Genomic DNA, 27,523 nt, shown 5'->3' with positions numbered 1-27,523 from the left:
AGAAAGATGATTTTAACACCTTGTCAAGACACAATTAACATTACATTCAATAAAAATCAATGTTTTGTCATGACAGGCAGAAAAGGATTCAATATGAATTCGCTATGAAAGCAGTGCTGATGTAATGTGTGGAGACTAGGTTAGAGGACAGAGACGTGGAATATTAAATGTGTGGATGTCAGTCACAAATCTGTGCAATGTGTTGACTTTAAGACTTATCAATGCTCTTGATAAGAGGGGGAAAAAAGTGGTGATTTATTGGTCGGTTATTTCACCGTCTATATTTTAGTTTTGTATGCAAAGAAAATCTTTTTGGTTTTTTTACCCGTACTACTTCGATGAACTAAAACGTTTTTTTAGTTTGGCTTAGCTTCAGTTCTGGTTTTAGTTTTGTTAACTACATCAGCCTCGTATCTATGTCACTACTACCCTTATTTCTCCCTGCTTTTTCATATTTCTCTTACACAACAATGGTTTCAAAAACAATTACAAAAATAAGGATTAAGTTAAACCAACATTACCCATCGATCCCATCTATGGCAGCGTTTCCGTGCAGCAGAAACAACTAAAAACATATAATGCTTCCAGTGTTGTTAGAGATCGCGCCCTGAGATGTATCCCGAGTAGAGAAGAGAAACTACAACAGTGTGCCGTAAAAATGGGTTTTGTGAGGTAGCTGAGAAAATACACACACTTAAGCAAAAAAGCAACGGCGCAGAGAGTCTCAGTAGCCTGTTTGCTTGTCACATGAAGATGTGTAGGATCAGAGTTTCTGCTGCACTGGCTGACGTAAGATAGTAGCCTTTATAGAGTTCAAGGAGCAGCAGACTGGCAACATGTATCACTGGCGTAGCCTCTGGAATGCATTTGTCATACTGACCCACTTCTGATCTCTAAGGTGGAAGAAACAGCCAAGAAGTAAGTCTTTAATCTAGAGCTGTGGGAAATCACAAAAGCAAATGGACAGGAGCCATGCTGGAAGTCATGCAGCTTTGACTAGTGATTATTCCACCAAATCTCATTTATTTTTCTTACTATGGGGGGGAAAAAAGAACGGTGGCAGATAAAGCAACTATCTCAGACTTTTTGTGGGATCTCCAAACCTTAAAGGGTGGAAACAATATGGCATCATCCAGGCTGTTTGGTTTTATTACACCCGTGTGACTCAGCAGTCAACACAGGAATATACTCATCATCACAGGAATATACTCATCATCACAATCTCATCCACCTAAGTACAAAGTTGAAATGGTAACTGGATATTCTCTCATTATCTTGCAATGAGTGTTTGCTAAAGAAATGGAACCTTAAGCAGTTCACAACATTCCTTCTAGTTACAGCTGTCTCTCCTTTTAAGGACTTACAGCAGGCTAGACTTGCTATAACACGCATAGTAGTTTAATATTGTGGTGGGATGGAGGGGGGGGCACCAAGTCTCAGATGAGTCAGCCACATCAGCAAGCCATTGGGCAAATGAACCAGATAGCTGGGATACATCCAGCTGCTCATGACACAGCACGAGTTGCCTTCACAGGACTTCCTTCCTTCCTACCGTCCGTCCTTTCATCCAGCACTTTTCCCATTTCCACAATATACTGCAGGTTCACAGGGGGTCAGAGTCAGAGCTAGTTTCCTTAACTCTCTGAGCGACGGTCAGTAAGGGGGCAAAGTGAGTCAGCTTTATCTTCCCCTCCCTCACGAACATGAACATTAAAAAGCTTGCCTTATCAAATTCATGCTGCTGTGTTTTGATGTATTTTGGATGCTTTGTGGGTTGTGTTTATAACACAGAAATATAAACTTAAAGTTTGCCACTGTAGCACAGCTTAGTTTTGCAGAGGACGCTGCATGCTTGACTATACTTGAACGATTGTGTCAGGCTTCTCTTCAGAAAGCCAAACTGCAGTCAGCCACCAAGCAAACATCCTTTCCTACTCTGCTCCACATCCTGATCTAGGAGGGAAACTGCTAGTTATGATAACACAAAGGTGCGAACAGATACAGCACAGCCCAGTTAACACCCACCTACCCAACTGCACCCTGTGGCTTCAGAGTAGATGTACAAAGTCTTTAAAGATACAGTGTAGGAAGGAAGCTCTTGAAATGCGAGAAACAAAGGTTCAGTATAACTAATCAATAGAACAAATCCAATCACTCAGATGAGACAGGATAAGAGACTTTGGCCTGTCAGGTCAGGACCCTTCTGCTCCATTTAACCACAGAGTGGCTGCTGCTGCTGTATGGGCCCAGCTGAGCCAGCTGGAGTAATATGATATTAATGTTAATGTCAGCATACAGTTAATCAACAAAAACAAAAATGACATGTGGAAGCATTCATCACTGAAGTCTAGGAGGAGACTTTGATTTAACGTCAAAGCCTTTACACTTGGCCACAAAACAGGTACTGAGAGACAACAAAAGCACTTGCAAAATATCTAAACTTACGGTATGTATAGGACTGCATGAGATTTACACAAGAGCAAGCAGCAGCCAGCTCCATACCAGCCTCCTGTAACAACATCTTTTGCGAATACAAAGTGTGTGCATTAACGTTTACCTAACATGACTTCTTTCCAGGTGTGTTGCGGCTGTGTTGTTACCCGAAACAAGCTCCTAAAACGACATTTCTCAAATGTCACCTCTGACTCAGTGATGTACAAATATTATTGAGTTTCTTTGCCGACTCATCAGGTAAACTGTCGCGCTTGGACTGCATTCTGTACTGATGGATATATTTGTGTGGAAGTGACTAATAGCACCACTACATTCCATAGGCTGTCCCATTAGAACCGAGGTTTTCCTCTGTGATGCACCAGTAATGTGCATGTTCTTTGCACAAAGAAAATTGAGATTTATAACAGGCCAATGCAGTTAAATCGTTAGCTGCTCTATTAAAACCAACAGAGCGTGACATTCCCAAACGTGCGAAGGTGCAGCCCGCGGATCCCACGGTAACGTTAAAAAAACCCACTGTTTGTCAAACGACTGAGAGAAGCGTGTCTTCTTACCTCTGAATGCCACGTGATTATAATCCAATCGTCAATAATTCTATTAAATCCATTTTCCTGTGTAAATCCAAATTTCACAGTGAAGCCAAAACGGGAATGTCTATTTTTTTCCGCTCGGTAGGGATATAGAGCACAGAGCCACACGGCAGACGAGAAGGCGCAACTTGAAACTGACTGAGAGGGATCCGTCGAAACCATAACGCCGACAAGGAGGGGGGGACGTGCAGCTCTCTAAATAACAGTATGTTCCTGAAATTTGAGCGAACAAATAATGTTCCTGTATTACATGTTGAAATAAGAGTACAAAGCAGTAATAGACTGCATACGGCAAAGAGACGACGCTGTGCTAGCTTGTACTTCAATCTCTCTAACAGTACAAGGTGAGCACCCCCCGCTCTTTCTTGAGGTGAGCCAGCGTGTTTTAACTCAGTTTAATCCAATTGGTCTCTTCCAACGTGACGCAGCAGCAGTGTTGCGTTCACATGCGGTCGAAAACTTGGCCGAAACATTAAAACTGGTTTAGACAACCGGGGATACCGGCGGGGTTTCATTTAACGTGATATCCGAACAGTCAAACTTTATTTGTATTTATTTTGTTATCTTTCAGTTACTGTAAAATATTTCCCGTTTGCCTTGTGTGCGATTGTGTATATAAATATTGACTTAACCTGTAGGGTAAAAATTGATAAATTATTGCTAGTAATAATTAGCCTGCACAAAAATGGGTTACTGTAAAATTGTTTACTGGGCATGATCCGCACAGGTGTGTTACCAGAATATAGAGGCGTGATTCAGATGTGCACTCTGGCACCCGGGAGTTTTATATGGACAGTAAAAGAAGTAGGCTCTAGGTAGTCTGGAGTGATGAGGCACATGACATAAAATAATGGTTAACATTCCTGAAACGTGTGTATCTGCTGTGTCTATCTGCAAGTCTCCTTCTTTTCCACTGTAGGAAATCTTGAAAATATGATTCCAAAGGAAATTCCAAAGCTCATTTGTTTGTTTTCTAACAAAGTATAGACCCAGATTGTGCAGTGGTTTCAAATGGGCTGAAGTTTGCCTCAGTGGAAAACCATAAGATTACAATTTGGGAAAATTACAAGTTTTAAACAATCACTTTCAAATGGCAAGAAACAGTTTAGTGAGTGTTTGGCTGCTTCCCGCAGACAGAAATGTGCATTACTGATACACTGCTTTTGTTTCAGTCACAACATGGACTTCTCCCCAGACTACAAAAAAATGGTTCTGCAATCCAGACTGCAACTGAACCTTGTCAAAAGAAAGGTTTTTATTAACCAATCATTCAAAGCCATTACTGGTTCATTAACTGGATCACAGGCAAGCAAAAACAGTCCAGTCTCAAAGATGAGGCAGCTTGAGATATAGTTCATCCACTTGGATCAGAAGAAGATTATCTATATTCTCTGTAAGGTGCTACATTCTTAGGCCATGTTGAAAGGAGAAACCCTTCAGCTGCTATCAGCTCTGGGCACATTACCGCAGCTAGCAAGCAAACACCTTCCCATCAGCTCATGTCACAGGACAGATAGTGCGGCTGAGACGCAAGGCACGTATAATATAAACTACAACTTTGGCCAAGTTGGTAGTTCAGTATTAGTTTGATTTATTTTGTTTAAAATAGCTTTATAAGCACAATTTAATAAATGATATGGTGCATATACTAAAAAAATACTGAAAAATATTGGTCCCACCTACGCAGGGAGAAGATAAGATACAGGGATATCAAGTACAAATATACAAGGAGAGATAAACAGGCAGAAGTCAGAATCGTATAATGCCATATACTAACCAGATTATCACGGTTAAGTCACATGTAATGAGTTTGCAGGCACAATGTTGTTGTATAACTGTTCTGTCAAAACATAATGGGAATAACAAAAAAAATTAGAAGTCCCTTTCCAAACAATCTTTAAGGTTACTCTTACAAGCCACACACACACAAATAAAATGCAAAAAAATCCAACAGCCTGTAAACATCACGCTTCCTTCTATAGCAGGACATGAATTAGATCTTTAGCACTTTATTAGTGACTCTGCATCATCTCTCTTGCATGCTTTGCAATTATGTATGAGGTTCAAATGTAAGGTAATGCAAAACAGCAACATTTTGACCATGAATTAACTTGCAGCTAGAAAACCTCTCTGTTTCTATCACCACAAGGACATTTTACATAGCATACAAGTCCTGCAATCAGAGCAAACTGTCCCAGCTGAAATTTCCATGGATTTGCTAATTATACAAAACCCCGGTGGGGCACAGAGTGTCAGCCAGATCTAATTGTGTGGAAATGAGCAAGATAGAAAAAGGAAGACAGACTTGGAGGAGTAGAAATGGAAAAAAAAAAGAAAGACAGGACGAAGATTAGCGGTTGGAGGCTGAATGACTCGCTGCATAATACATCAGAAGGAGTTTCACCATGTTATGAAATTGCCTCTAATTGCGCTGAGCACCCTGGTTCCCACCATGGCTCTGTTTGCTGTTAAGGTCTGTCATCAGCCTTTGAGTAAACATACAGACAAAGGGTTGTCTACCTAAGGTGAGGCAGGCTGCATGCATTCTCCACATCACAAAGGGATTACTGATGCCATCCCTGAAATCATCAAAGGCATCTGCCATGTCACATTATCCAATTCTGATGACAAAGGACTGCATCAGATCTCCTTTCATTTGCTTGCAGTGCAGCAGGTGAACGTGGGTAATAAAGGTGAAGTACTCACTGTACTGAATGAAGACAGGAACAAGCTGAAGATCCAAAAGCTATTCCTCAGAATGGAATTGTTGTCTTTCTATCTTCCTTCCTCCCTTTCCTCTTCTCTTTCTGCCTCTCCTCCTGCCTTCTTTCCCCCTCCACCTCCTCTTTTCTCACCACAGCAAGATGCTGCCTGGACCAGTGCTCGTTGTCATGGTAACCAAGACTGGGGGGGATTCTCATGTGACCGGATCTCCTTGAGCACTGATTGGCCAGATGCACTGATGTAAGGAGGGAGAGATGGGGCGGAGGGGGTGATGTCACATGCCCATCGGTTCACAGATTGGAGGAATCCTCAGCCAGGCCGCCTGCAAGCACAGACAGACACAATGGGCGTCTTTTTAAGGTGGGGTTGATCTGAAGTGGAGCACTTCCACAGTCAGGAAGAATCTCCTTGACCGACTGGTGACTTACTTAAAGGGATTCTGACATGCTGATGTAAGAAGTGAGATGGAGCTGGCTTGGCTCCCACCTGTTTTTGCTGTCATCTCCAACTGTACTGCTTTCTGCTGCCACTAAAATCTCTCCCAACTGGCAGGATGCAGAGTGTTACAAAACATATGGGATTGCTCATATGTGGCAACTTGACCTGCTGGACCTACCGCTGTTCCTCCTCCTACTGGGCCTACAGTATTTATAGGACTGCAGAAACCAGACAGATGCAGGACTGCTGCTATTCACTCTTAGATAGCCATATTCATACAGCTATAAACACAAACCATTGAGACTTACAGTGCATTGTATATCTTAATGGTTTGCTGCTGATAAGAACTTTCAGATATTTCCTGAAATAAAAGGTCACGTTTAACTGCTGCCAAACTGTGATTAAAAACACAGAAGAGCTAGCAGAACACCACAAGAATGTGCAGCCATAATTGCATAATTATTCTTGCTTTTGTCACAGATTTTCTGTTTTAGAGTCTTGAAAGGTAGTGGTGACGAGGACACGGGAATTACAGGAGGACTCAGCGGCTGAGTGAAAAAAGAAAGAGCTTTCTGGCTTCATTTAAGCAGTAGATATCAGATATCAGGATAAACACTTTTATGTTTTCTATCCCTTATGAGCAGAAAGTAGGTCTCTATTAATTTCCCAACGATGACATGAGTAATCACAGTCCGAGCCTGTTGTCCAGACTGTTGTGTAACAGTTTGGGATTGGTCCAGTTCAGCCAGAGATGAGAAATGTTCTTGAATCGTGTTTGTTTCTCTGAGCTGAGCTGATGTCATGTGTTGCCTTTTTGCACTCAGCAACTAAAAAATCCCGATTTGACAAAGTTTTCAGAGTTGGTGGTCGTCTGGATTGCTTCATTGTGAACATCTTGTTTTGCAGTGCAACTGTGGAGAGTCGTGTTGTGTATGTGTGTGCACGCCCACTGATTTCCCTGTAAGCAAAAACAGATTCACTCCTGCCACTGACCTGTGTCTCAAGACATTTCTTTACTTTTTTTTAGTAAAAATAATTATCCATTGTCTTCTATGCTATGGAAAATGACAAATTATATTTATTCTTAAAACATACGAATAGATTTGAATGCATATTTTCACTGTGAATATCCCACTCCCACTCACACTGTCTGAATCAATCAGACATGTAGCTTAAACATCAAGCTCCAGTGACACCAGGGATATGCATAATGCACCCATTTTTCCTGTAATGCCATAACTGGGCAGTGAGCTTTACTAATAAAACATGCACCACTGTCTCCAAAGCCATCTGTTTCTCCACACCCAGCAGGCACTGCCCACGTAAAGGTGTCATTCACTTTCATTTAAAAAAAACAAACACTGTTTTTCAACAGAATAAAAATGCAGGACTTGCTTAGTGCTTCCTTGTCTTGCATCTATATCACTCCATCTTTGGTGCAAAAAATGCACACAAACAAAATTAAAATGCTGAAGAAATCTGATTTATGTCTTATTTACTGTGAGTCTAACACTTGAAAAACAAAAAACAAATATGCTTTATGTGTGATGATTGACTCGTTTACAAAAGTGCAGCTTAACTGTAGCAGACGACACGTTAATGCAGGTCCAGCTCTCTGAAACACTCGACAGCCATACGGCCTTCATCTGTACGGCTACATTCATATTGAGGCTGTCACTGTTACTGTACCCTCTCCTCCAATTCTCTCAAGTGTCTCTGTGCATATGCTCTCCCCTCTCCCTTCTCGTGTGAGTGTGAATGAAAAGATGATGAGATCAGTGATACTAGTGATCTCATCATGTTCATAGCCGGCCATCAGGAAGCTGTTATGGGCCATTGAGCACTAAGCTGCAGAGGAGAAGGAACTGACAAGAGGAATGGCAAAAGTAAATCTTCCTCATCGGATTGACCTTACTTGGATATTCATGTTTCAATTTGAAAGCATATTAATGCTAAGAATAATTGATCAATTAATTAAACTATCAGCAAATTTAAATGATGGGCACAGAGCTAGAGAAACTAGCATTTTATCAATAGAAAAACATATATACATATAACTGACTACATAGTATAACTATATATAACTATATAACATATAACTGAATTTCCCAGAGGAACCTACCCGAGGGATTAATAAAGTTCTATCTATCTATCTAAACTTAAACTAAAGCCTGTTTACTACAATAGAAAGTAACGTTTACTTGAGAAAGCAGAACAATACGCCACTGAATGTGATTAAAAGTGTCAAACAAAGTGGAACGTTTCCATTGTAGGCCAGTCCCCAGATAGAACTATATTTCCAGAACACTGAAAGGATCAAACTGTCAGATATTATGCGCAGAAGGACAGCAGATTTTGAGACGTCTTGCTGGTTGAGCAGGTGAAAATGGGTCAGATTTGCTGTGTGTTTTCACCTGCTCTCTCGCTCCACCTTCCTGTTAAATTTTTCACTGCTCCACTATTATTAATGGAATCACCAACTGTTTATTTACTTATTGGATACAAATTGAAATAAATCAGTTGAAGACACACACTCAACAACCGAGGAAATGCTCCAGTATGAATAAACAGGATTCCAGCAGTAAGCTTGTCAACAGAAGAAAGATGTGCACAGCTTCTTCTTCTTTTTTTAATTTAGGGAGGACAATTGTTTGATCGTTCAGATAAACACAGCATGAATTCTGTCAGTCCAAAAAAGTGATAATGGAAAGGGCTTTTAAGAATCGTATCAGTATGTAACTTTAACGTTTCATTTCCTCCAAAACTGTGAGCTCTAACTCTGTGCAAACAGAGTAAATCAGCTCCAGTCGGCTGCCCCCGAGCACGAAGAATAGAGGGAGAGGTTATGAGAGACTGAGGTGTTTGTGTGTGAGATGGTTGGGTGCTCAACAAAGGAAATCGGTGAACAAAAGTTAGAAAGTGAAAACGCACCTACCCACAGAGTCAGGAGAGAGAGAAACAGCAGACAGTGGGTGTCAGATTTCAGGAGGTTAGGCTGTGTCTGTGGTCAGCCTGAGCCAGTCTAAATTTAAGCGTATGTGTTTAGGATACCTCGGACCAGGGCTGTGTGAGGACTGAAAAAAGATGTAGTGGTCAGGGTGCGGCCACACTGGAAACATTTCTCACACTGCTGGTTATTCACCGTGTCCATGAACTGCTAAGTTGGTAGGCTATAAATCCATCCGTTCCTACAAGAGTCAGTAGTCTCTGATCTTTAGCAACGTGCACGACGTTCCTGGTCTAAGTATGGCTGTGAATGTCATGACTCAAGGTGTTTAGGGGTCAGGGGTTACCGCCGTAGAGTGGATCATGCTAAAGAGTGAGCTGTGGGCGTCCACAGGAAAAATAATTCAGTTTATTTGAACAATTTCTTATACACATTACAAGGAAGGTATTGATCTTAGAAAACAACAGAATAAAAGGGTATATTTTGCATGTTTACCTTGAAAATATTAGCTTTATAAGAGAATACGTTTAATGCTTCCATAACAACAACAACAACAACAACAAAAACTGCCACAGAAATGAAAAGTAAAAGTTAAATATAACTTAAAGGTTTTAATCAAGTATTTCTGTAAGGCTGTGGTTTTGGGGTACATTAGTTCTTAAAGCTAGTTATCTGTAAGCATGCTAACATGCTAACAAACAAGCTGTTTTGGGGTATAAAGCTAACCATGTTTCCCATTACAGTTAGGATTTTTTGCTAATGTTTCTAAATTAGTTCAAAGACATTAGATATGAATTTCTGGAGACATGAATGATTGAAGTAAATTAAAGGGTGATGCCTACAGCTGAGCTAATTCACTCAAAATCACTTTCAACGTGAAAAACTCATGTCGGCACTAAAGGCCATCTTAGTTATGGGGACCATGAATTTCTGCACCACATGGCAACCCCTCCTATATTGCTGTTACAGATCATATCACCAGCACACTATACCAGCACCAATGTGGAGGTTTGGTCAGAGTGGCAAAGCCTACATCGTTCAGGTAAAGTTTGACCACCCTCAGCACAGGTAAATATGGATAAATAGGCTGTAAAAACTCTATTTTATCTTGGATAAAGGAGTGAAAGTGTTTAATCTGCTTATTTGCCCTCAAAGAATAAACATAAATGTTATTGCTCCATTCACTCTGACGGGTAAGGTATATTGTTTTCCCCTCTGCTGGCACCAATCTTACTATAACATCTTAATTCAGCAGGATCAACTGAGAGAGAAAAAACACGCTGGACTAAACAGTGCACGAAAATGGATAATTGCATCTAAATCCATGGAATTAGATGGTCTAATAAATTGAATTACATTCCACTACAAGTTAATATTCATGATGGCTGGGACACAATAAAAAGGTTGTGCCACAGCACACTAGTTCACTAGTTTTGATAATGGATTTATTTCAGTCACATCAAAAGTCTAGCTCACTATTACAGTTACATAACTAATTACATAACAGATTCTTCCTTGAGGGAAATTTGCTTTATAGTGTCTTCATGAAGAGGAGTGTTTTTGCATGTCATTACTATATATTTGTTTGGCCGTGTGGGAAACATGGCTGCCTTTGAAAACAGCTGGCGTGCAAACACTATCAGGCAGCACACATAAAGGTCAAGTTGCATTATGTTGATTATGATACTTGAAATATACACTTTTAAAGAAATAGATTCATGATATGAAGTTAAATGACCAGCTTTATACAAGAAGTGTAGTTCACTCTTCTTTCAACACTGTGCAGTGTAACACAATGGTTGTGCAATGTTTTCTGAGACTGTGAAGGGAGCTTATTTTGTAACATCTGAACATGGGCTTGAAGCTTCAAAAAATAATAATTCAAGATCTATTCCAAATGTGTGGTGGGTTTGAAATGTGTGGTTGTTCAGAAGGCAGAGGGGAAAAAAGATGCCACTGAGTTGCATTTCAGGACTCCTGCGTTGTTGGTATTACACTCACACTGGACGGCAAAGTGTAAGACCTACACAACTCTTTTCATCTGGGTTCTTCTTGTATTGCGAGTTCCAGGCAAAGCGTCATCAGTGTTACTTTCCACACTTTCCCCAGAGGGTGCGATTAGGCTGTGCCTTATCAAATACCAAATGATGATTCCAAACAATGTGTGCTTGCGACTAGAACAGAATTTTAATCACATTCTGCTTTAGACTGCCAAGGTGCCCTCTGCCTTTTTTTCTCCCTTTTTCATGCACTCTCCCCCCTTCAGAGAGACCATGAGGCTGCTATGTACTCGCCCTGATCAGATGATGGGTTTGCTAACTGTAATCAGAAGTCAGTAAACACAGTCCTCAGCAAAGCTTTTTCATTACCGTTGGAGACAAAGCAGAGCTGAACTGCAGTTTACACAATGGCCTCAAATCTCAGTACAAATCAGCTCGCATATATTACCCAAGATCACATCTGACAACACAAGCTGAGCTGGAGAGCTGGGGGGTTTTTTTCAGCTTCCATCAAAGGTAACACATAGCTTGACTTTTACTCCTCAAGTGAAAAAACAGCAAGATTAAGTTGTTACATTTTTTAGCTTCAAGTATACTTTTGAATTCCAGCTTATCGTGATGATTCATTAAGTGCACAACAAACAGGTAATGGTTTCAGTTGACGCTTCAACTTGATACAAAGTGGCCATGATGGTCGTCCGTGAGTCTGCGCACACATACAGCCCAAGGACAGAAACCAAACACCTCTACCCCTGTTACAGGCGCACGTACCTGTAACATATATATAGTGCACATGCGCTATACACGACACGCAATTCTCTCGCATTGTGTCCACTATTATCAGTGACCTTTACTGCTGTAGGAGACTGAATAGTACAACAAACAGTCCTTGTCCTGTAGCCATCAAGGGACATGAGCAGTTTAAATGAATTCTGAATTCTTGCGTTGCATGAGTTGCTTAAAAGGCCCTGAGATGTGTTAGTGTGAGTTTCTTCAAAGACAGTTTTATTGGCTCTCTTACAGCAGCCTCCTGGTGTCGAGGATATGACTCACTTTCTGTGAGGCCAATAACGCAACGGGACAACAGAGAAGAAGATATTTAAGTGTATGTTGAAAGAAAAACTGGCAACGTTTCTCCAGCCTGGAAATGCAATGGATAGTAGCTACGGTGTTCAAGAAGGCTCGAAGAGCAGATATCATGTTCCAAGTCCTGATATTGACAGGTTTAGGTTAAGGTGACAGCATGAACGGAGCCGTTAGGTTTCTAACATAATCCATTATATTGATCCCGCTCCATCCTAGGGGAGGATTCTCAGCTGTCACTCTTTTGATGTTTTTCTTTTACTGTTGTCGTTGTTTTAATTACAGTAGTTTGTATGTGACGCTTGCACGATACTACAGATATTTCTCCCACTGCTCACCTGTTCAAATTCTCACAGTCTGTTATCAAACCAGATCTCCACTCTCCGTGTGGAAAGAAGAGAGAAAACACACAGCCAACGACTGCAGCTGTTCAAATATTGTGACATGTGATCTGTGGCTGGCACAAAGAGAGACTGTAGTGAATGACCAGGATACAAAGAGTGGAGAACAGGGGGCTCAACCGTGTGGCCTGTCCCCGACTCCCAAACACAGGCACAAACAGCAGCGTCTTTATTTTGCATTCTTCTGCACGTCATGCAGAGCTGCTGCCTTTGGCCTCTGACAAATATCCTTACACACACAAAAAAACTCCACCCACAATTGCAAACTATTTTTGGAAGCAGGATAATCATTTAAAACCAACATGAGGAAATCCGAGAAAAGGTATTATCTATCCAAATATGTTGAATAAACACGACTATGAGCAGTGGCTGCTGAGCAGAAATCAAACCAAGGGAAGACTGAGTAATGAATTCTTTATCTCATAAAGAACAGAACTGCTTTTGTTCTGCTCTTAGCTCTTACTCATGCTTTGACAAGACTTTCAGAGACTTTCATCCCACTGCCACCTTTCCCTTAACGGCTTTTATCGCACCTGTAGATGAGGATCAGATAGACAAAGCAGTTGTTTTTAAAGCTTTCCACCTCTTTTGAGTCAGACAGAAAAGTCCTTTCTGCCACTACCTACACCCTAAGACTTCTGCTTTGGGTGTGTATTGAGACTATAGGGGCTTTCCTTGGGCTAAATTATGATGTTAATGTGTCAGCAAGTGGAATTAGAAAGGTTAAAAACACAGAAACTGGAAATTCATTAGCAAACGAACCCCTTGACCTCACTGCTGCACTGATGCTGACTGGCACTGACACATGCTCTTTGGAGGGGAGCTGCAACAAGAACAGTCCAAAGCCAGGCAAGCAGCTCTGTGACTCTCTCCAGCTAAGCATCAGTATGCTAACATGATCACAACACAGTAATGTCTGCATCACAGCAAGCTGGCATATGATGATTAATAAGAGTGAACAACAAATTCAGGTTTGGACCCAATTGTGGCACGACACTAAAAGAGTTGGGGCTGTCATTCTTATATAGAAGAAGTAAATACTGTTATATCCACAAATTCACTCAAAACCACCTATATTTGATCTCAGTTAAATGCACATATGCAGACAAGCTGCTTGGATTATCACAGTCTGATATATCTATCTGAGGAAATGAAGAACACATCAGTAAAGAATGCAACCTTTCATTTACAAGAAGGTAGATGACAAAGTCCAGCAATCTTGAGCAATCCCAGAGCTGAGGGAAAGACCTCACTGAAGAGGCCTCATGTGATGGATTTCATTTCCTGTTTTCTTCTTTTCAGCCTGATGAGGTTCTGTGGACTTCACAAGACATGAAGGTATGAAATAATAGCTTGACAGCCTTAGTAGGCTTTAGCATATTTGGATTACTGCAAGGTTTCTTTATGCATGGTGGTTAAATGCTGGCTTAGAGAAACTACAAAGCAGTAAGGCCCTTTGAATCTTCATAAGGGTGCAGGGCCCTTTTTAGTCTTTACTCTCTCCAAAACATGAGATGATGACGACATGCTTGTCATCTTCAGTGCAAAAGGCAAGTTTGGGTCATAATGAATTCTGATTGCATCCTGGCAACAACACATTTAAAAACAGAATATTTTCCAGATGAATGGCAAAAATCACATAAGAATAACAAAGTACCTTTTTTCCAAAATATAAATTAAGATCAATTTAAGCTGAAATATATGAAGCCCTGCCCTCGGATATGATTGTTGGCATGAAGATAAAGCAAACAATGAGTCATAATGATGGTTATTTCAATGATGACTCATTTGAACTCCACTACAAAGACGAGTGAAGCTGAGAAAAGAGGTTTCTAGTTTTCAAGTGGGTTAGCTACTGGTATTTGGTATTCATATACAATGCTTTTATTTTGAAATAACACAAATATACAGCTAAATTAAGAGAAACTGATGGAAAAGAATGTTTAATGAAGTAGTAGGTGGGAATTGTGCTGGTATCCACATGCATAATGCCAAGCTTTGCAGCTCATTTCTCCGTGGTCTGTCAGATTCCTGCTACACTCTGTATGCTTGTGCACGCATATGAGTGAATCACATTTGGCCTGCAGCTCTCATCCTGACATCAGCTCTGATCTCTGACCCCAGTCTTTGCTTTTTCTCTTTTATCCCCCCTCATCTCAATGAGCTCATCGTTATTAAAGAAGGGGAAATGTCTGTTCTCTTAAACAAACTCCACCTGAGTAAAAAGAGCAATTCCACAGAGTTATTTCCACATTTGAAGTCAGTGCGGAAAACAAAATTACATTGATGTTAATAAGTTAAGCATACCAAACATATGCAACACTGGCATGCTGCTAGATTTAATGCACAAGAGCATAATAACAGTCGATGTGCCATGTATACAAGCTGGATGTCACCGAAAGGAACAACAGTCATTTCAGCCAGTGTGGGCATCCCATAATTTTCTCATCCAGTGAGGGTGTGGAGCAGCATGTTGGGTAACTCGAAATCGTGTAGTCAGCCTTTCTTTGGTGTCAGTTAACTGGTTACTGTGGTAACTGTGTGCTCTTGGATGGTTTCCCTGTCAGCAGCTTGTCTCTGGCTGTCTTCACAGAAGCTGTAGCCGTGTGGGTCTTCCTAAATCAGTGATATTATATCTGATCTTCCTCTCTAACCTATAGAGAGACAGGCATGAAGCCTTAGACAGATGTGGACGCAGGCAGGTTCCAGTCAGGTAATGTGACAGCCTGTTATGACAGAAGGGCCCGTGCGAGACAAGGAGAAGCAGGTAAGAGTCAGTTCTGTAGCCTGAATTGAACGTACCCTCCCACTGCTACGGAAAATATCTACCAAAGGCTAGATAAAAATAGACCGCAGCCACACCCTGAGTATCCAACCACACTGAATAGGATTTTACACATAATACATGTGGTGTAAAAGAAGATTCCCACAGTTCATCTAGCAGGTTAGCCAGAGCTCAGCCAGTTCCTGGGATCACAGAGATGAGGATTATGAAAAAGGCATGTCTTTGCACAATCCCTCCTGCTCTCCAACTCCTGTGTTAGAGAGCAGGAGGGACTGCTTTTCTGTCCACCCTTCAAGGGTTGAACCTGCGTTACAACCCAGCTGGAATCCCTACTCTGTCAGACTTCTTTAAGCTAGCTGGGACTCCGCTCTCTACAGCCCACAATTTCACAACAGCAATGGCCCGTTGACAGGTTAATGCAGGAGTCTACCAGTCCACTGTATCACTCTGGATGGTTACTAGGATACAGGAGTGTTTGTTTAGTGCTGTTGTGATCAAGAAACGCAGATGAAGAGTCAGACACGCCTGAGTGTAATGTGGACATACTGTACATCAGATGGCAGCGATTTAATCTTAAAAAAGTGACACTATAGAGACAAATCTTTGAAGGCCACAAAATAACAGGCCTGTTTTTAAAAAAAGAGAAACATCACTGTAAATACAAGCTTTGGGCAATGAATATGAGGACAATCTACCAGCATAAATTAGCTAAAATATACGACTTTGAGTTCTTGTACTCGCCTGTCAATGTGCTGTTCGGAGCACTTACACCCCCCTCGCTGAAATAAGACTGTAGAGTCATGTTTAAATAAATTCTATGCATCCATGTTTCTCATATGCTACGGTTTTAAATGTCCAAGCCTATTTCTATTGACCTTAACTTTTTTCTGTATACCTGCAATTCCTAAATGTAATGTTACCGTTTTTTAAACAGTATATGAAGACTGTCACTTTAGTAGCAAAACTGCTGGCTAAGGTGTTCTCTCAATAGCAATATCAGTATTTATTCACTTTAATGAAACGTTTTCAAAGATCCATCTGTCTGAAAGTTGATTCCAGTGAAATTGGAAAGAAGAGCCGGAGGGACAGCTGCAGCCAAGACCAAAGCCACTTTCTACTCCTCCCTGAGCATGTGTTTGTGGGCATGAATCTCACGTCTCAATGTGTGTTGCTTCTATTTATAAAACTCTGACCCTGTGGCCTGTGTAACTCCTCCAGGTGCCCTTTGCTGTGAGTCTCCCACCATCACCCCTAGCGGGCTCATCTGTACTCGCAAGATTTGTGTGTAGACAATGACGTAACACACCGAGATAAATATGCACAGCCCGGTCCTACCTGGGGCAATTTGTGCTAACATGTTGTTATCCTACTATTTTCAACAGCAGGAAAAATAAAACAGTGCATGAAAGTTGCACTAATTTCACATTTTTTATTGTTCTCGTCATTTTATGTCATCTTTACTAGGCAGCCACACACAGCATTGACATGTAAAATTGGACAGAGCTCACCATGTTTAAAAGCCACTCTCACTCCAGCCTAATCTGGGCTACTTGGGACATTTATGGATCACTTATACCACTGGCTGTAATGTTACATGAGCTAGCATGACCATAAAGTCATCATCTATCAGTCCAGCCTAAATGTTGCCCAAAGAAAACTTTAGATGTGGATTGCTTATTATTTTCTCCTGAGAAAAGGCTTTACTTGTGGTTTCCTGACTTTTACTTTTAACTCAGAGTCGCCAGGTTCAGGATTTATGTTTCACTGTACGTACAATGACCCCAGTTTTATAAAAATTTGGAAGGAGGAAATTAGAGGTCATCCATATATATACACTGTATGTATTTAAGACATTCCTGCATCTATCCATTTTCTGCCGCTTGTCACGGTTTGAGTCACGGCGGCAGAGAAGCCCACACTTCCCTCACCCCAGCCACCTCCTCCAGCTCATCTGAGGGGACACCGAGATGTTCCCAAGCCAGCTGAAAGATGTGTTCTCTCCAGTGAGTCCTGAGTCTCCCCTGGGGCCTCTTCCGAGTACGACATGCCCGGAATACCTCATCTAGGAGGCGTCCTAGTCAGATGCCAGAACCACCTCAACTGGCTCCTTTCAATGTGGAGGATGAGCAGCACACTCAAGAATAACTGAGATAAAAGGAAGGTTGGAGATTGGCTGTAGTTAGCTAAGATAACTCGGTCAAGTGATGCTGAAGTGAAGTAGTGGTTTCATTATTGCCAGCTTGAAGTCCTGTGGTACATGATTGATCAACTTCAAGATCGAATCATTAGTTATCATTAGTTGTTAAATGGATGCTATTAGACAGTGAAGAAAGTTGTGAGGTTATTGCACAGTTAAAGACTTTCCACATTGCTGTTTCGTATACTGTGTTCTCTGCCCACAGGGACTATACTGATACAAGAGCAAATAATCCTTTTAATCTTGTTTCATAAGCAAATGAATATGCAGTCGAGCAAACAATACCGCAGAGGTTATTTCTGTACTCAGCTATGATTCACTAAAGAGAAAGCAGACAGGACAAAACAACATCCCCGCGGTGTCCATCTGCTGACCAAGACAAAGCAATTAGAGAAATAATGGCTTAAAGGGATTACCTGCTGATTATTGTCCAGACAGCATGCAACCAGAACACAAAGTCTAAGGCTCCTCTGAAAGAGGTAAAAGGACTGTGCGTGTGCATTTAAGTACAAAGAAACACATAACCAGCGTTTTGGTTCTTTTCATTCCATCAGCATCTCCGTTGTTCGCTCCATCTTTATAGTTCGTCTCGATATATAGAGTGAGGGAAAGTTAAAAGCGGGACAACGTTGTTTGTGGTCTCATTCTACTCTTCCGCATACACACTAATAGCTGCCGGGCTGGTCTTGGCGGAGCTGCTGCTGCTGGTGGTGCAAACTGTCCTGAAAACATCCAGAGGATGTGGTCTGAAGGACAGCAGTGCAGAGAGATCCAGTGCCTGCTAATAGGGATTAATGCTGTCAGAGGATCAGCTGTGGCGTACCGGATATCTTTGTAAAGTTTAACAAAATACCACAGCTACCTAACAACATGCACTACAATGCGTTTGCAAGAAGGGTTTCTGAGCCAAAATTAGTTAGGAGTTTGTAAAAGGATCCTTATTTTCTGCAACTGCTTTCTTAATAAAAGGCTTCTTCAAATATGACCTGTATTCTCTGGACTCCAAAACTTGTGCTGTGTTTCCTTGTCTGCTATAAAGAACAACAAACATGTTTAATGTGTCAGCTACTAGTGCAACGGACACAACAGTTAGGTCTGTGGAAGACACCCGCCAGCAGCTGACAGGCAGGATCAGTGTCTGAAGTCAGCTGCCGAGCAAACGGGCACCCTCTCATGAATGACAGCTATTCACCTCTCCCTAGAACATCATATGAGTGCTGCCTCCTACTCAGCACAGCGGCAGCGCACAATGTGACACTGTGTCTTCTGATACAGTACAGCCTGGTGGAGAGGGGGTGACAGAGAAACAGATAACCTGCACTGTGACCTTGAGGACAGCGATCGTCCGCCGGCGACCAGAGGTGATGTCAGCAAGAGTTACCTGACCTGACACGAGGCGGTACAATGGTGACCTAATGCATGCAGACGCTTTTGCTTCTAAACTTGGATAAAATATGTGTCATGCAGTTGAAAGTAGGGCAGCACTAGCTACTGGCACTTTCTTTCTGTACCCCTCTCTAACCTTGCTTATCTCTCTCTCACACACACAGAGAGAGAGATAAATGCTCATTTGTTATGAAAACAGATCCTCCTGGAGATCCATGCCTTTCCTCCATTACGTCAGATGATGCTCATGTCACACACACGTGCAGAAAATCTAAACTTTCTCTTATCGCTGCTGTTTCTGCATCGCTAGCTCAGAAATCCCCCTGATACCCTCACCTCACTGTTATGCAGAGAAGACAGGCAGAGATGACAGAGCAAAGATAACCTGCACTGGTTGGTAGAGATAAAAAGGAGATAAAAGGGGTGGAGAGAAGGGAAATGTAGGTTTTAGACCACACAATAAGGTTGAAGGCATTTCTGGTAATAAAAACGTGATTGAAAATCCAGGAAAAGAATGTGTGTGGTATTTGAGACAAATGAAGCCAGTCAGTTTCATGCAAAATTCATATGCGCAGCCAATGCTAAAAGTGAACACAGTGGCATCCTTCTATGACATCAGTGCCAGCTGGCCCTTAGCTGGGTACCGCAGAAGATGTCTGCAGTGTCAGTCAACTATTCGTGCTGCCATTGATTCATACTGTAGGCAGCAGCAGCAGCTCTAATGGTATGTAATAGTGCAGCATGCAGAGAATTGCATAAGAAGAAACCATGCTTGTAAACAAGGAGGGCGAGGACCACAACCTCCCACAGCAGCGCCACTGCAACAAAGCTAACAGCTGTGAGGGCTCATCGTAGGCTGTGTCAACAACATTCACTGTCACGAAACTGCAGGAATGTCATTTTCTGACACACACACACAGAGCACACAAATGTCTGCAACTGCACCCTATTCAGGAAAACCCAAACATCTACCTTGGTTACAAAAACAAACAATGTGGGAAGACACCTCGTCTGTGGGACTCTGGTTGAGAAACCCGTCTAGTAACATCAGTACATTCCCGAGATGTGACTCTTATTACAGTCAAAGAATACACATGTGCAGCAAAGAGCAGATTGAATGACAAGCAGATAACAGGCAATACTCACAGGGGCTTTAAAGATTAGTTAAAAAGAAAGAAATCCTCGTCCATCATCAGTAAAAAGACTCCTTTCACAATTCTCCTCCTCCCAATGCTTTTTGTCTTTCACCAGCAAACTGAGAGAAAGAGCGGCTGAAGGCAGACAGGAAGATCTGCAGTGCTGAAACTCAGTCAGCTACCTCCTTCTCCCTGTTTCTCTCCTCCCTCCCCTGCCTACCTCCCTCGCAGTTTTCTCCAAGGTCAGTAGGCAGAACCGACTGTTTGACTCCTCCCTTAGTGGACAATACCCTCCTACAGGCTGGACGCACAGGCAGTAATTACCATCATGATCCAGATTAACTCCTGGGTGTGTTTTTGTTGTGTGTGTCCAGGCTGCGCTCAGGAACAACACTCAGGCAGGATTACCGTAGGGAAGGTGGGGAGAGGTGGGGGACGGTTTAGATACCGGGCAAGAGGCAGCAAGCCTGGGATACTCTGCAGCAAACATTGTGTGTTCTTTCATCATGCCCGAGATATAACTCAAACTAGCAGCATCGTGAAATTAAAAAGACGGATTATTAAGGAAAAATGAATTCATGTCTTGCCACAGCATGACTCCTGTGTATAGAGGAGATCGGAAACAAAATCGAAACACAATAAATGAACGACTTAAAGTCGATGACTATAAGTCATCAAATCCCTTATTAGGGTTTACTTCTCAAAACTAAGACCAGATGAATTTGCTGCCGTTTTGGAGCCATAAAAATAACCAAATGTGCGCATGGACTGTGAATATTGACCACTCAGGAGTGTGCTGTCAAATACTTGCTGAGTTGTGCAAAGTCAACCCCTGTAGAGACAGATCAGGAGATTTACGGAACATTTAGATGCCTCACTCACTGGCTTTAGAAGCTGTGATGGGGATACGAGTCAGTGAACGAGGAGCTGGAGGTTATTTTAAGAGAAATATAAACGTGTAACAGTCACCGGCGCATCTCGATTGATTCATTTAATTGGTGTGTATTTGTATGTTCATATTTTCCAGATATTGGTGGTTAGAAAAATTCATCTCACCCAAAGGCTAGTGGAAGCATCACTGATCCAAACAGACTCTGCTGTATGATAAACATCTGTTGCATGTTCACAATTCAAAAAGACGTAAAGAGCCCACCGACTGACCTGCTTTCAGAGACGCCTAGAATCATCCATGGGAACTGGTTACGTCATGTGCAGCGCGGGAGCGCGATTTGTCCTTTTAGTGCAGCTAGTTTTCCTGTGATGTGCTGACACCCTGTGGTTTTCTGGTGTAACTACAATACCTGTAAGCATGTGACGTTTTGGATGAATGACGTCAGATGTTATGATTGCTCAAATGAAACCAAAGCAAAATAAAATCTGAAGTAATTTTCACTCTGGCAATGTACATTAATTAAAAGGCAGCTCAAGTTACAGCTTACTTTGTATTTCACAAATTCTGAAATAGCATGCTCAAAACCAAGCCAAAGAAATACAACAATTAAACATGCAAATGGAAAGTTGGGCCAGCCAACGGATCATTTTTACATAGCAGAACACGTAGAAAAGGACTGGAAATAAACAACAACAACAACAAAAAGCAACTGAGGATGAACACAAGGATGTAGTTACAGTACAGGACCAGCAGATGGAGGCGTACAGTGTGAGATGGATAAACCATGAACATGTAATGGACAACAAAGCTACAGTGTCACTGTTACCTGATGTTCCATCGATTCGTTTACAGTTCAACTGCCCTTACATCCACTGACAAACAGCCATGTTGGAATAATGATGCTTTTAAATAATTCTGTGTTAGAATTGGGAGCGTAACAGTAGACAGTCTGGTGCTTAATCAATTCAGGTGAGTCCAAAAGGCACGTCACATGGAAAGGAAACATGGCATGAGAAGAACACCGTGGCCACATCAGTAAAATCACCTGGAAGTCGAGGCTTGTGCAGGGAACATTTCGAATTTGCCATATGATCCTGGCACAAACTGCAAAAACACATCTTCAAGTCCTGCTATAAAAACCCCACAGTTCCTCTTTTATTTTAATCGAATGAATTAAAATTTTAGGCCTCCGAAACATCGCACCACATCCTGTGGAAAAGACCTGGAATGACTTCTAACCAGCATGATGACTAAGAGCCAGGTGAACACAATTAAATGATCCAAATCTATTTAAAAAGCATGTAAAAATGAGTAGTTGAAGTAAACTCTTAATGAAATACAGTACACGTCTTCCCTTCCTGTGCTAACAAAAAGGCAAATCAAACGTCCAATACTGCATGAAAAAGACATCCATGTGTATTCAACACAGAAATGAGCTCAAACAGAACACTGGTGTCTGTGACTTTCCCTAATTTACACTTCTTCCATGTGACCTTCTAAAGTGTCTTTTTACGGATTTGTCCGTAAGGAATCTCTTAATGAAAAACCTGAGCCGTACCAAGTCGTCTGCATACAGTGCATCAAATAACCACATAATGAATACATACATTAAATATTGACCATAATCATCAAGTATGTCACCTTTTATTATTTGTACCACATCTGTGCCTGCGTCTTTAAAACTTGCTCAGAAACTGTTTGATCTGCTTAAAGGCTGATTTCTTCTCCTGTTTGCTTAACCATCAAGTAGCTTCTCAACACGAATTTAAAAAAACAACAACAGCACTTTAACATGAAAAAGTATATATTGTAAGCCGAGAGGTCGAACACTGTTTTACTGTAGTAAGTAAGGACAGAATAGGTAGCATTAATGAGTGTTATTACTGTGTATGGATGCCCCTTTTTTTGCCTGCTGTCTGAACTGGGTTGCTGGCTGTGAACTATGGTCTTACTGTAGGCTCTAACAGCAGGTATGGTCACGTGAACTGTATCACAGTGTCAAGGCATAACATGGCTCATCATGGCAGAAGACAGGAAGCACCTGATGGTGGAAAGGAAGTTAGGGGTCTGCATCAAAAAGAAGAAATACATCAGGTTATGTGATGTAAAAAGACATTGTGACTTCAGTCTGACACTGTATTTCTGTTTGTGAAGGCGACATAAAGTTGAAACTATGACACAGAGTCTGAGGAAATGCAGCAAAATCAAGTCCGACGTCCACAGTACGTGACATTAGCGCTCCCTGGTCCACGGTAAAGAACAGGAAAGAAACACGGGCATGTCGAGTTCACGCGTTGGTTTCACGTCATCTCTGGTCAGCTGTACTCTACTGCAGCTGATCTCAGTCTCTATCAGCCATCCTGTTATGCAGTTTCTCAGGAGCAAACCTCTCTACTTTAGCAGGACTATCTCTCTGCTGTACAGCTTAATGGACTTCCATGGGAAGCACTGTCAGATTAGGTGAAGCAAGCAGGCAGGGTCAGTGACATGACTGGTTAGAGCAGGACACTAGAAGCCAGGACTTCAGCTGTGGTAGCTGGGCACAGCCGCCTGCTTCTGCGAGAGCCGCAGAAGCTCCTCCCGGATGGCCTTGATCAAGGAGGCAGAGGAATGAGTGGGAGGAGAAGTATCCAGAGGTGGGGGGGCTGTCAGATAACCCACACCATCTAGATGGGTCGGGGGGGCCGTGGGCTCCCTGATACCACTCCGGTGAATCTGGAAGATAGAGGAGGACGAGCAGTCAGGGGGTCCATAAATAGCAGGCAGGACAGAAAGGGCAAACGGAACAACAGGGGGAGGTGATAAAAAAGAAGAGAATAGATAAGATAAAAAATATCAAGTAACAAAAACAGAAGAACACCAGAAAATTAGAAGAAAACCAAACTGAAACTGTGGGTGTTTCTCAAAAGCAATACAGTTGGCTTCCTGTTAGGATCGAGTTACTGTGCGTTTGTTTTTAATAATTTGATGATTAAATGAAAAGTTTGGGATTTCATTTAGTTTCAGGTTTCAATGAAATTAAATGAACTTGTTAATGAAAAAATAAAAATGTGCAATTCACTCACTGCATCTTTTTCAGCTTCTGCTCTGGAGAAATTGTCATCATGATAGTGGTTCCAGCCTAAGCCTCCATTCTGGCCCGGAGCAGCCCTGACTCCTGCTGGGAAACCATTCATCCGACTGGACAGACCCACTTGTGCAAGATGATGGAGCTGGGCACCTAAAAAAATAAATAAACACATTATACTTACTGGCACTAATTTCCTAAAGACCCAACCTTAATCATGCCAGCTTCTTGCCCAACCTTAAACCTTACTGTATCTTCCATTCCTACTCAAAACTGCTCGGGATCACTGCAGTATTCTTTTATGCTCTCTCATCTAAGCAGAGAATATATGAAACTGTCTTTACTCGGCATCAGCGTCTGAAAATTTGTCAGCTGCATGCAAATTTATACCCACTGTAAGTGAAGTTACAAAGTTATTGGCAGCTGCCTGACTGTCTGTCCTCAGATTAGCCAAGCTGTTTTTGGGTGAGAGTGAGCGTGCACCCTGGACTGGTTGCACGTCTATCACAGATGTTCTTCAATCATTGCAGAAAATATTGGCAACCTGAATCATCTGTACGTTTTGCTGACACACCCCATTCCTGCTGCAACAAATGGCTTTAATCGCACGCGCCGCACTCAGCCAGTTCAGAAAGGACATATTTTAAATGCAAGAGTTATTCCTCTGTAGTGACAGCTAGTGCAAAACCTTTCACGTTTGCACTAGTTATTTCTGTCAGTGTTACATATTCTCAGCAGTTTATTGTTAAACAAAGTCAGAGATAAATAGTGTATAGCTCTAAGAATAAAAAAAGGACATATTTGTGCTAATGGTTCATTTTGTTGTTTAGCTGTAACTGACAGTGGGAGTATTTACATTTAGATGGATTAAATATAGCATAAAGACTGAGACGGAGATTAAACACTGAGATAAAGAACATACATGTCTATCTTTAAGCATGATTGCTTAAGATGTGCATTTCCTTTTTTCCTATTTAAAAAAAAAAATCTGCAAAAAAGTTGAAAACGAGATGCAGAAATGAATGGACACCATGAGCTTTGTTTGGGGGGACAGAGCAACAGCCTGAACATAAAATATTGTTGTGTTAATGTTGCATTTGTGTGATGCTATCGAACTTCCTTGTGTACCTGTGGTTCCTCCCACTGGACGCGGTCTGGCAGATGAGGGCAGTTCATCAGCGTAGAGGCCCCTGCTAGAGTACAGGCTGTCTGGCTGGAGCTGCTCACCGTGCCCTGCTGTTTCTCCTGGTGGCAGGTAGCTCGAGCCAAGGCCCTGCCTGAAACACAGACCAAAAAACTCATTTATGATTTAAGAAAACATAAGGACGCACCAATAGCTGAATTCTGGGTCAGTTTAAAGTAAACAATTTGACTAATAGCAGATGATGATTTTTCCCCTTTTTTGCACTGTTACTGAACATGGAGACATTTCATACTGTGTGTGTGTATTTGTGCTACTTTTTTAGCACGCTTTACATTTCTAATCACAGGGAGTCCTTCCTATATGGTGCAATCAATAACCTGATAGTCAAGCATTTCACAATTTGGTACCAAATAGTGGAAAACACAAATGGTTGACAGCTGATACTCTACATGTGTGTACACGTGCAGCCTTTTCAGAGTCTATTAAGAGGCAGCTGTTCAGACCTGATCCATTGAAACAATAAAATAAAGAGGACTCTTTTTCAGTATTCATGAGGCTCAACTCTATAAATGTAAACTAAAGAAAATGTCCACACGGGTGAAAGTTCACCTGTAATTATAAATAGGAAATACCTCTTGGGGTATGAAGAACATGTGGAAAGCGACTCTATTTTCAGCTGCTTTACTGACCTTGTTGCCATGCCTTGCACTGCAGCAGAGGACATCTCAGGGAATCTCTGGGGAAGACCAACAGAGATGTGCTGTGTTTAAGTGACAATGATCAAGTACCAGTGATGACAGAGGTCTCAGGTATAAACAGTGAACTGTTTTTACGAAGCATCAGGGTGTAGCGATACAAATATTGGAAAAGAAATGCAAAAGCGATTTTTAGTTGATGCAGTTATTCTTATGAGATCACAGTCCTGCTGTGTGTGTTACAATTTACTGTACTGTTGGTGGTTATTTTACATAGTGAACATTGTTATTTTTACCAAGCAAAGTTTCGTTGGATATCCATATTTTTAATAGCATATAAAAGCACCATCAAAGGGCTTTTTATGGCTGCACTGCTCAGTGTTTCTTTCACTCTTCTGGGGTGAGCACCCGTGTTGGATAGAGGACAAAGTATTGTTATTAACAGCTGTAAAGCAGCATGAAAGATAAGAAAGCATTTAAAAAGTGTATTCAGGGAGTGAAAATGTATTCTCTGCAGTCAAGAAGGTCTGGGATTAAATCTTTAAGGTTGCACTTCCAGGGAATGAATGAATGAAGTGACACATTTAGATCTGGACCATAGAACAGCCATACAATGCTTCTATTTTGTTTTTGTTTAGAGTAGATTTTTGCACTTGTAAAGTACCGATTCGATTTTCTTCTTCTTACACAAACAACCTTAATTTCAGCTAAGCCCTCTACCTCTCATGGATTTCAAAGCCAGGGATAATTGTACATGAATAGTATTATGCTGCCGTAGCTAAGTGTTAATAACAGAGGTTGGCACTGCATAAACTGGCCTCGCTTTGTAAAGCCTTCCAAGCAGTTTCTTTGAAAGTAGCCTATACCAACAGGAATTAATAAAGATTACGTGGGTGATGGCTATATCACTGAAGGGTCTTAGGAGCTCTACATAGCCAGTGGGGGTGGGCAGGGGGGGGCTAAGGTTGCACCTTGCAACAGATGGAGGAATACTTAAGTCAGTACTTTGCTAAGAGGACGTGATTATACTGGAAGCAATAGGCTTCATGCTGAGCAGGAGAGCAAAACACCTTAAGAAAGTGAATGCAAAGCTGTGTCTCCCACTGTTTCTATTTGTAACACATATTCTTGTTCCATGCAATATAGCAGCTGAATTTTTTTATAGCTGACTGGATGGACAATGCTCCAGCCAGAGCGTTTGTACACAGACGGCAACTTACGCTGGGGAAAGCTTGGTAGGAAAGACCCCAAGGTCTCGGCCCATGACCTGGAGGGCTAGAGTTAGGAGGGTTGCTGTTGACCCCTGGGAGAGTGATCCCAGCAGTGCTGCCCTGGGAAGTGGGTGACACAAGAGCGAAGGCGTCGTCCAACAGGGAGTGCATCTGCTGCCGTGCTTCCTCGATGGAGGGCTGTGGGGGCATGTACGGTGGTGGGGGAGGGGCATGGCCGGGAGGAGAGGAAGTGGGGGCTGGGAAGACATCATCTGTGGGGGAAGGACTCCTGTGAGGGGATCCTGGGCCTTGGTCAGGGTCCGACTGGAAAACATAGACGGCAAAGAACTCAGAAAGGTTGCAGGGTCCGTGA

At 41.9% G+C, this 27,523-nt stretch overlaps 2 protein-coding genes across 7 annotated transcripts in view; both read right to left on the bottom strand.

Moving 5' to 3' along the window:
- mical3a (microtubule associated monooxygenase, calponin and LIM domain containing 3a) overlaps positions 1-20,371 on the bottom strand; it is a 79,470-nt gene extending 59,099 nt beyond the window's left edge. For 2 of the 6 annotated variants that reach the window (XM_082542555.1, XM_082542556.1), the window contains exons 1-2: positions 20,152-20,369; positions 5,751-6,090 (exon numbers count right to left, since the gene is read on the bottom strand). The gene's annotated coding sequence lies outside the window, so the exon portion shown is untranslated. Of the gene's footprint in view, positions 1-5,750; positions 6,091-20,151 lie in introns of all 6 variants that reach the window. The other 4 variants (XM_082542557.1, XM_082542558.1, XM_082542560.1 and 1 more) reach the window with 3 other exon arrangements.
- A 1,193-nt stretch (positions 20,372-21,564) lies between these two features.
- The window catches only part of LOC309711974 (UPF0606 protein KIAA1549), a 37,079-nt gene continuing 31,120 nt past the window's right edge, over positions 21,565-27,523 (bottom strand). Inside the window, exons 20-24 of the mRNA XM_082542562.1 lie at positions 27,160-27,474; positions 25,934-25,980; positions 25,229-25,377; positions 24,099-24,253; positions 21,565-23,748 (exon numbers count right to left, since the gene is read on the bottom strand). Coding sequence (XP_082398688.1) covers positions 23,557-23,748; positions 24,099-24,253; positions 25,229-25,377; positions 25,934-25,980; positions 27,160-27,474 — 858 coding nt within the window. The 3' untranslated portion in view covers positions 21,565-23,556. The remainder of the gene's footprint in view (positions 23,749-24,098; positions 24,254-25,228; positions 25,378-25,933; positions 25,981-27,159; positions 27,475-27,523) is intronic.

This window comes from Aulonocara stuartgranti (assembly GCF_965226115.1).
Source record: "Aulonocara stuartgranti genome assembly, chromosome: 7".
Lineage (NCBI taxonomy): Eukaryota > Metazoa > Chordata > Actinopteri > Cichliformes > Cichlidae > Aulonocara > Aulonocara stuartgranti.
Note: the sequence above shows the minus strand (reverse complement) of the source record. Positions and strands in the feature narration are given on the sequence as shown.